Source organism: Montipora foliosa, chromosome 14 (genome assembly GCF_036669935.1).
Source record: "Montipora foliosa isolate CH-2021 chromosome 14, ASM3666993v2, whole genome shotgun sequence".
NCBI lineage: Eukaryota > Metazoa > Cnidaria > Anthozoa > Scleractinia > Acroporidae > Montipora > Montipora foliosa.
Genome location: NC_090882.1, coordinates 16423133 through 16433132, shown reverse-complemented (window position 1 = coordinate 16433132; position 10000 = coordinate 16423133). Strand labels below are relative to the sequence as shown.

The 10000-nt window shown below is 38.3% G+C and overlaps 2 protein-coding genes across 4 annotated transcripts in view; one reads left to right on the top strand and one right to left on the bottom strand.

Annotated features, from left to right (window-relative positions):
- LOC137984612 (poly(A)-specific ribonuclease PARN-like) overlaps nt 1-1218 on the bottom strand; it is a 2322-nt gene extending 1104 nt beyond the window's left edge. The window contains exon 1 of the mRNA XM_068831780.1: nt 1-1218. This exon is cut by the window's left edge and continues 1104 nt beyond it. Within this exon, the coding sequence (XP_068687881.1) occupies nt 1-1153 (1153 nt within the window). The 5' untranslated portion in view covers nt 1154-1218.
- An 81-nt stretch (nt 1219-1299) lies between these two features.
- Nucleotides 1300-10000, top strand: part of LOC137985366 (uncharacterized) — a 12415-nt gene continuing 3714 nt past the window's right edge. Inside the window, exons 1-10 of one of the 3 annotated variants that reach the window (XM_068832949.1) lie at nt 1300-1549; nt 2437-2644; nt 2950-3057; nt 3433-3504; nt 4828-4913; nt 5536-5722; nt 5910-6010; nt 6931-7077; nt 7334-7689; nt 9669-9959. In XM_068832949.1, coding sequence (XP_068689050.1) covers nt 2507-2644; nt 2950-3057; nt 3433-3504; nt 4828-4913; nt 5536-5722; nt 5910-6010; nt 6931-7077; nt 7334-7689; nt 9669-9959 — 1486 coding nt within the window. In that variant the 5' untranslated portion in view covers nt 1300-1549; nt 2437-2506. The remainder of the gene's footprint in view (nt 1550-2436; nt 2645-2949; nt 3058-3432; nt 3505-4827; nt 4914-5535; nt 5723-5909; nt 6011-6930; nt 7078-7333; nt 7690-9668; nt 9960-10000) is intronic. The other 2 variants (XM_068832951.1, XM_068832950.1) reach the window with 2 other exon arrangements.

The following is a 10000-nucleotide window of genomic DNA, read 5'->3' as shown; positions in this document are numbered from 1 at the left end:
CTGCTTCGTGGGGCTTCTCTTCACTATTGTTATAACATGAGCAGTCTTTGTCGAACAACACTGCTGGCTTTTTGAATGGATTGGTTGTGACATTCTTTACCAGATCTCCCAGTACAGATGAAGGAATAAGATCTCTAAAGGGTTGAGTATTTGCCATGACTTTTGTGTCAACAAGTCGGGGAAAAACTGCTCTCACAGTAGCCTTGAAATCTTCAAATTGCTCTGGGAGTGGGCACAGAAACTGGTTGATTACATGAAGAAGGTCAAGGAACATGTTGTGGCCCACAACCAACTTTCCAGACTGAGAAATCATTTTCACAACTTGTGAGAAACCAACAGCATTATCAACCAGCTCTTGCTCTTTTGCATGTTTGTCCTCTTCAAGTTTCTTCTTCTCATCTTCACTAACTTTCGTAACTACAATAAAGCGTTCTTTTTTTTCATTGATCGATGCTTCCATGTGGATTCCAGCCTTGAACCTTTGCTTTGCACTTTGGTAAATCAATTTTCTTAGGTAACCATTACACGGAGGAAACTGAGTAACCTTCCCATCTGGATCTTTTAACATTTCTTCAATGGTGTTGCAGGCTTTTTCGACAAATTTCTTGTGTTCTGGGGGGACTGACACCAGTGCCTTCTTGGAGGACCCCTCACTGGTCTCAGTTGCATGGTCAGGGGAGGTCAATGAGGTTGAGGTGAAAGAATCTTGTGCATTCCTGGAAACAAAATACTCTCTCAATTTCTGCTCATCATAAGGGCGTAAATACGAAATCCCTTCTCGAAAAAGCTTGTTGAAGTCAAAGTTGTGTTCAGTGAGAAAATCAATGCTGGAACTTTGGCACAAAAAGCGAACATCGGGACATTGCCGATTCCAAACTTTGGGAAAGATAAAAAAGTTAAATGGCTTGGCAATGTACAATTCCTGGTTTTTGTCCCAGGTAAATGTGCACAATCCAAATTGAATTATAATGAAATCTCTGCAACCTTCCTTGAGCTTGGAATAGCGTTCCTGAGGAGTATCAAAACTGTTTTCTGCACCCCATTTTACGTTCAGACCTGAAAATTCGGCATCAATGGCAAGCAACGAGGCTGAATCAATCGCTTCAGAGACAGCTTTAAGAGATTCCTTGAAATTTGATCGAAGAATCTCCATATCAAGTGAGGAATCCCGAAACACCCGCCGCCATGTGCGCGGAAATCTGTACGAAATGAAAACGTACAAATGAAAGTTTGTGACTAGTTTATACAATAACATCTCCCATTTTTTGCTTATCCGCATTCAGACAATCGCTGGCGCATATAGTTTTTAATCGAAATAAATTTGTGACGTCACATGGAAACCTGTCGCAAGACTTTCAACCCGAAAACAAGCTGTGAGGAAATCATCTATCTTTGGTTTAAAATGTTTCGTCGTAGAATGGATTCAATTTTTCACCGTTCGGTGAAAATGACTCGCTTTTGAAGCATTTGGACGTTTTAAAACTCAAATGACGCGCACCTTGGAGACGCGCAAATTTGAAGCTTGTTATCTTAATGTGCAAACTTTAAGGTGAAGTTGTCTTCATTATTATCTCTCAACTAAATCTTAAAAATCTCAAACTTCAGTTGGTTCTCTTCGGTATTTAGATGTTTTGGGAGTAAAACTTTGTAAGACAAATAGAAACACCAACCAATTCCAGACGCAGGGTGCGTAAACATGGTCAATTTTATCGTAAGCAAACAAATCAGGAAATAATACTAATTTGGTTAAGAGCTCACATATAACTCATTGTGGTTAATTAGGACGTGACCTTTGATGTTCGAAAATCAGTGCTTCTGTTTTACTAATAAAATTAAAGTATCAATGGGTTAATAACCTAGGAAATCAGAAACAGTTAACTTGTTATCAACAAGGTTAAAAGACATTTGTGTAGCCAAATGCTGATATCAACCAGACCCCAGTACAGTTGTTCAACGGTGGATAACGCTATCCACCGGATAAATCACTATCCATTGGATAGTGCAACTGGTTTTGCTATTGTTTATCCACGGGATAGTTGGGAGCAGACCAATTTGTTGGGCTCGTGTGTTCCTTTCACGGGGAACACATGATAAGTGCAAGCATCACTTCATTCTTTTGTATATGATTATTTTGTTTGTAAATAAACATTAATTTTGTTCTTGTGAGGTTTTCCACTATAATGGCCATTTCAAAGCTTTAATATATCCCTGTGGCATACCATAGACTCATTACTTTATTTCATGGTCATTGGAGGTAAAGACAAGTTAAAAATTCAATCAGAGTTGTTTACTCCCCTGGACATTAAACCCTTGTGACTTAATATTTTCCTGGTTAAAATTTAGTATCATCTTGTAGTTTTTACCACAAGCTTAAACACTGATCAAAGGATAACTCAAACCAAAACAAAATAATGTTTCTGAATCATTGATTTTCAGAGATATTTAACAGTGTCTAAATGGCGAAGACTGCAACTACACAGAAATCTGCATTTGACATCAGTTGACAATGATTCGAGAGAGTGGCAGAGTTGCTTCCACAAAACAATTACATTTTGCCAATGGGTTTCCTCCAAAAGGCCTTGTTCAAGCTGCTTCTCCATACAGACCATTACCTTACAAAACAAGACAACATTTGGTGAGCTTGGTATGTAACTATTGCATATTGGGAAGTCATTTATTTGCAGTATAGAGGGATTTTTCAATTTAATTTCCAAAATATGGCCATCTAAAAACACTGTCATCAAATTGAGTATTGGTTTTGTAGAAGCATCAGTTGGGAGAAATACCTGTTGGTGTACTGGAGAACAGAAAGTTTTATCAAGAGAAAATGTGCCATTACAGCTCAAATCCCATAAGCATTTACAATCATTATATTCTAGTGCCATTCTGAATTAATCAGAAAAAAACCAAAACCCAAGTGAATTCATTTTTGTCAATTTTATTTTACAGGATGAAGTATCACCTAGAGCTGGAAGAGCCCGCCACTTGATTCCACCACTTGCCAAAGGACGTGGCCAGTTCTGTAATATAAGAGAAAGACCACAGGATGAACGATATGTAAGCTTAAATTCATTAAAAAAAACAATGTGTTCTGGAGTGGTGAGAGTCAGGTTCACTCTCTTATTGAGAGCTTTATGAAATAACTATACTACCTTTTAATTCACTAAACCCAGGGTTCTCCAGAAGCTCCAGGGACCAGTGAAAATTGGCATCTACTTGACCTGGGCACACTGGCTACTCAGGGAAAATGTATGTGCATTTTTTGGGCCGGCTTGGCAACGAAAGCAATTTTCGCCCCTGTTTTTCAATCCATAAGAAGCATCTAGTTTTCCCTGCTAACAGTACTCGTCAGCCCAGTGAATGCAAAAGAAAAGAGACATCTGCTCGCAGGAAACATGGATTGTGATGTTTTATCATACCTTTGTTTTGTAGAGGAGGAGACCAGATCCTTTCAAATTACCAAAGGCGGCAGAAAAGACTGGTTTCTCAGCTTCACAAATTAAGGTTTGTAATTTGAATACAATCACAATCATGGTTTTTGATGCTGATAACCACAGGAAATACAGCCAGCAATGGAAATATGTTTCCTCTGTGTATTACTTTAAGTGCTAATGCCTAATAGACAGTGCTCACCATTTTTCTCTTCTTTTCTGCATATGGCTTTGATGCTTCTGAAAAACATTTTTGGGAACCACTTTCCTTTGCTATCAAATTGCAACAAGATTGAAACTCTTGCTAATTCCACAGCTGTTGGTCCTGAAACCAACGTGTGATTGTGATGTTGGTTCAGGCTGAGGCAGTTGTCATCTTATTTTCAAGTTTTCTGCAAAGCAAACTAGCCAATACCTTGTAGCTTTTTTTGTTTTTGCCATATCTCTTCCCTTCTTCCCTTCCTGAGCACACAGTAAGAAAAATGGTGCCCACAAGAAAAACCACAGCAGTCCAAAAATGATGGTATAACTTGGCCTGAAAAGATCCAACTCTGCAGAACTTGCTAACAGCCTCCTTCATTCCTAATATATTTTGGCTTAAATGGGGACGTAGTTATTGAGTGGATTTAGAAGTTGTTAACCAATTGAATCCTGAACTGCTCTCCGAGTAAAATCTATTAATTAGTCTCACTCCTTTGGAGTTGATGGGTTAAGGGGAGTCAATGATTTAAGCAGAATAAAAATTACAGCAAAATGCCAAATTCTTTATTACATGGGTACAATATGTAATGAGGCTGTAGGTAAATAAAGTATATATTGAGGCTCAGGGTTTCAATAACTTTTAAAGTAGATGCCTGGGGTAATCAATGTAAGCGGCAGCCACTCTTGTCTTTTACAAGGGCTTGAGTGAAAATCAAGGCAGAGTAGCTGGCGGTGAGAGGCAAATGGCAAATTTCAAACAAACAGACCACAGTAAACCAGCTTCTAATGAAAGGAACGTTATTTAAGTGTCTAGTCGCTGGAGGACTAATTGGGGACACTGTAAACTGAAATTAACAAAGAACCCAAATGAAGTCGAATGTTGGTTTTTGAGGAGAGGGGAAACCGGAGTACGTGGAGAAAACCTGTGCACAGTAGAGAACCAACAAACTCTGGGAGGCTGTAGTCAGACACTTTTATAATGACTCATTGATTTATCATCATTTCCTGCAAAGATACATGTATAAATATTACTAGTATTCAGATTCCTTTTTATTTCTGGGAAACGTTCTCAAAATATTGTGGTAACTTACCATGATCCATTCATTAACTTATGTGTAGACTCTGTTTGAAGGAAATTAGCTGCTAAATGTGGCTTTTCTCTTGACTTTGGTCTTTTAATTGTTATTATGAACAGCACGCTAAAGCAAGAAATATTAGAGTATGTCGTTCAACTGAACCTCCATCCACAGCTACTGTAGTCAATCTGAAAAATCAAGCCAGGTAAGATTACATGTAGCTTCAGTTGCACAACATTCTTCATTTGCATGCTGCATTAAAAAAATCAACCTCAATCAATCATTAAGTCAATCCATAAAGTGAAGAACTCATCAACCAATTACCAATTTAGTGTGTGTTCCAGAATTCGCCATCAGTTGTTTAAACAGAGGAAATTCATGGCGTTACAGTCGAATTCAATGTCCATTTGTGACGTCTTGGTCGACATTATTTTCAATTGCAGGGAAGGTAAAACAGCTCAGTAGGCAAATGACCTTCCCTGCTTCATGTGCATCCAAGCATTTTTTGTGGAATAGAACAATTCAAAGTATTGTTGCTTCACCTTAATTTGATGACGTCCTGATGACAAAGATTCCCTAGCTGAGTACTAAAGCTCAGCTGTTAATCCTTGTAACACTTTCACAGAACAGCAGCTTATTTATCTCTTTTCCCTTAAACACATTGTCATCCCTTTCAACATTGTGATGAAAGGTTAGTTTGTTTGGTAGGTTTGGTTTCCTTGAATCCTAAAAGGAAAAGATTTTTCTCCAGTGCTACAGCCGATGAGAGGCAATGACTATCAAAAAGAGATTATAAATTCTCATTTTGCCCTGTTTTCGTTTCACAGAAGGGCAGTTTATTCCACACCTCCCAACAGACCTTTGGACAGTTATCTTGAAGATGAGGTTGCGCCTCCTTCACACTGTGTGGGGGAAATGAAAGCCAACAACATTAAAATTATATCAGATGTTGAAAAGGAAAGTATTCAAGCTGAGCTGGCAGGGATAGAAGAAGTGTACCAACGTGTTTGTCAAGTGAGTGAGTGAATACATGAACCTGTTAAGAAAAAGGTTAGAAATTGAAAAGATTAAACCAACAATAATTTGCCAGTCCTTTCAAGATCTGCTGGTTATGTGGAATATCAGATGCTGAGAATTAATAATGATTCTTATGACACTAACTCCAAGAGACTATTGAACAAAACTGTTCCCTTTTTTGCAGGGGAAGACTGAATCCCTGTACAGTTTACTGTATCCATGTCGAAGAGACACAAAACAAGGACCTGTGCATTACATTAACACCTCTACACCAATGCAGCTCAGGTATATTGCCTCAGCTCGCTCGTATGGATTTTATTGAACATCCATTTTTTAGGTACAGATAGAGAGCCAATCTCTGTAAATTGTGCTCAAATAAACCGACCAAACTGTAGCAAGACTATGTACACCTGTAGTAGGCCATCCAAGTAAAGATTAACTGGCTGCAGGATAGAAGCAAAATGGCCATGCAATAGTCCAGGAAACCGAGGTGCTTTAGAGTCAGCTATATAACTCAGCCTGAATGTACTGCTGGAAGGCAATAGGCCAGTTTCGTATTCTAATGGTTGGACTGGATGTAGCATGAAATGGAGGCTAATACGAGCAAATTAATTTGCATTTGAAAAGATTTGCCCGCATTAGCCTCCATTTCATGTTAGATCCAGTCCAACCGTTAGAATATGAAACTGGTCTATTGCTGAAAAGAAGTGGTCCTAACAGTACTGTCAAAAGTGATTTTTTTAGCGTCTTTGTTTCTCACTTTGTTAAATTGTGGGCATGAATCCTTACAAATTCTGCATCTCAAACAGTGCAAAAGCGTGAACCACTGTCCCTTGATATTATAAGAATTCAATTTCGCTACTATTTTTGTTGTTTTCTAGTTACAACTTGGGGCATTATTATTTTTATTCCATAACTTTTATACCACTATTTTCTTGTTGCACACAATTTCAAGTATGTCTGTAATGACAAAACTGCCACTCCAAAAATCATGTAACTAAAGGTTATTTCTGTCAAGACTTCAACATTATTGTCTTAGTTGTCAGTCAAGCATGTAGAAAGGCAAAGTAGGTTAGTTGAAAGACAGTCCAAGTTCTTTTTGTTTTCTTTTTAATAATAATAATAATAATAATAATAATAATAATAATAATAATAATAATAATAATAATAATAATAAAATAATCATTTCTCTGTTCTATTTTAAGAAGTCCAAAAATCAATCAACACATTATGAAACCAGAGTCTAAAGAAAAGGATACTTCAATAATAGGATCAAGTGATACAGAGAAAAGAAAACAAGAAAAAAACTGTCCTGGGCAGCCTGTCAGTACAGATGGTGAATTTAAACAAGAGTAAGTGGTGTTACTACAGAACCAGTGAAGTAAGCTATGCATTAAATTGTTTTGAGTTGTTCATTCTCTCTAGTCTAAGATCCTTAAAATGTGCTAATGAAGCTTTCATCAACTGAAGGTGATGTAATTTGGTCATTTAAATATCATCTTTAATATACAATTTTCACCTTCAATCATTTGAGTATGGGTATCTTTCGCAGGTTTTCAAAGTTTTTTTAAAGATCCTCTCAGACTTGGTGTATTTTCTTTGTTACAGGGACAACAGTCGCCCCATACTCATCCCTTTGCCTTATATCAGGTCACAAATAAGCCTGGCAACAACTGAGAAATGGCAAAAACCAACATACAATGTACCCTACATTTACAGTAACAGGACAAACAGGGTAACCTTGCAGAATTCTCACGCACCCAAGAAGACCTCGCCAGCAGTTATCATGTTCAACCCCATGAACCTTCCAGAGCTTAGTCGTCAAGGAACACCAAAAGGCCTTGATTTTGGATTAAAGGGCAGTGTGATGAACAAGACAAACGTGCAGAGCATTTCTGACGGTGACCCAAAGATATCAAGTTCTAATTCAGCACCTTTTATCTCGTCCCCTGAACCTTTTCAAGGTACTTCAACTTTTCAGACATGGGATGTTAAGATGAGAATTGGGTCTCGCGTAACAAAACTCAACAACCCCAGTACCCTGGCCCCAGTTAGCGTTATGCCCTGGATAAATCACTAACCAGTGGATAAGTCATAGCAAAACCAATTGGGCTATCCAACGGATAGTGACTTACCCGGTGGATGGCGTTATCCACCTTTTGAATAACTGGGGCCAGAACAACAAATCAAGCTCTAAGATAGATACTTGAACTGGGTTTGACCACAGTGTATATGCTGTAGTTAAAATTTTTCCTTGGTCAACCCTTTGACTTCCAAATGGGCCTAAACCGGCCAGACCTAGTATTTTACTGTCTAACGCCAGACAATTTTACTGGTCAATGGGGAACCCCTGGGAGTCAATGGGTTAAAATTTTTCAGATTAGCTTGTTTTCACTTTCTTTCGTCTTATATACATTATCATAATCTGAAACAAAGGAAAGTAAAAAACAAGCTAGTTTGAAAACATTTTAACGAAGGAAAAATTTTAACTACAACATATACCTTTTGAAGATTATCCCCGGTTTCCGTAGCATGAAGCGACTAGGAGTATTTCTACTCCCCCCTGGATGGGATGCTAGTCCATCGCAGGGTTACCCCCAGCATTAAATTTGCCAGTACCCATTTATACACCTGGGTGGAGAGAGGCACTGTGAGTCAGAGTAAAGTGTCTTGCCCAAGAACACAACACAATGTCCTCAACCAGGGCCCGAACCCGGACCACTCGATCCGGAGTCGAGTGCACTAACCATGAGGCCACCGCGCCTCCCAACAGCAAGAAGTAGAAGAGGTTATACTTCAAATCAAACATCTTCAGGAAGCACCTGGTTGACTATTTACAAAGGCTATTTTAAACTTCCCCTTTCTCTACCAAGAGTGACATTTACGGATTCTACTCTGCATGATGCCAGATGTGACACACTTTTTACTAACTTTTAATGGAGGCCTTTTCAGGATTTGGGTTAACAACATCCACATCACCTCAAAAAGTATGTGTCACTTAAGTCTTTCCCTCCTAAGGGAGTGATGTTTGTAGATTTGACTCTGTCTAGCACCAGATGATCTTACTTGTCATTATATGTGTATGGGCTGGTTCAGGGGTGACAGGTTGAAAATCCAGGCAATGATCCCATTGGGATAATGAATCCTGGAGTTTCTGTTCCTGAGATGCTGTCAGTTTACCATCTCCAATTTTGTGTGCTCTGTACATGAATATAGGATTTATTAGAGGACAGATGCATAGCTGACATCATCAAAAAACTTTTAGTACTTTAAAAGTTGTGCATCTAGTCAGTAATAGATCAGAGAAGATATATATATATATATATCCATATATTAATTATATGGAGGAGAGTGTTTTACTGGGAACTAAACCACTCATAGATTTCATACGCCACTTCATCCGGGACCTGAGTGGCATATTTTCCGTGTGTCACCTTTGTGAGTGTCGTATCGTTCAATGACGTCACGATTCCGCCTTTTTTTCCCGCCTTTTTTTTATAAAGCCCAGCCGTATTCGTAAAACTTGACTACTTTGAAACGCAATAAAATCTGAAATATTCAATATTTAGTCTCCATATAATAAAAAGAATATTACATGTTGGCTCGAAGATATGAATTTTATGTTCTCGTGGCAAGAACAATATCTCACTTGTTCGCTTCGCTCACTCGTGAGATATTGTTCTTGCTACTCGAACATAAAATTCATATCTTCTCGTCACCGTGTAATATCCTCTCTCTCTATATATTTTTTAGGTCAGAGAAGATATCAAAATCTGGTAATAGCATCAGTGACACACTCGTGTGCCACATTTTTGTTGTTACCACATTTTGACACCATCTGTGATCTACAATTACTGAACAGATGCACAAAAAAATGGAATCTGTTTGCTAAACGGACTAAAGTACTCCAGCTGGCTGAATATTTGTTTCCATGGAATTTTAGGTGTCATTGCCAGAGAGGAAACCTCAAACACACTGGATGTTGAAAGTATTGGTTCAGACACTAATTTTTCAGCCATGAAAGAAAGAAATGAAGGTTCATTTGGAAGGGAAACTGATAGGGAAAGGAATTCTGCCACCATCCAAGGAGAACAGACATTAGATTTAAAGGCTGGGAAACCACGCAGTGATGAACACTTGAGTAGAGAGATCATGGCAAAGGAAATTCAGTGTAATGTTATCACTGATTCAGGATTGGTTAAGAATGTGGAAATTTATGACTATGATAAAAGAGGTACATGTTTGCTGATCTTTATCAAAGAGTAACACGATCAT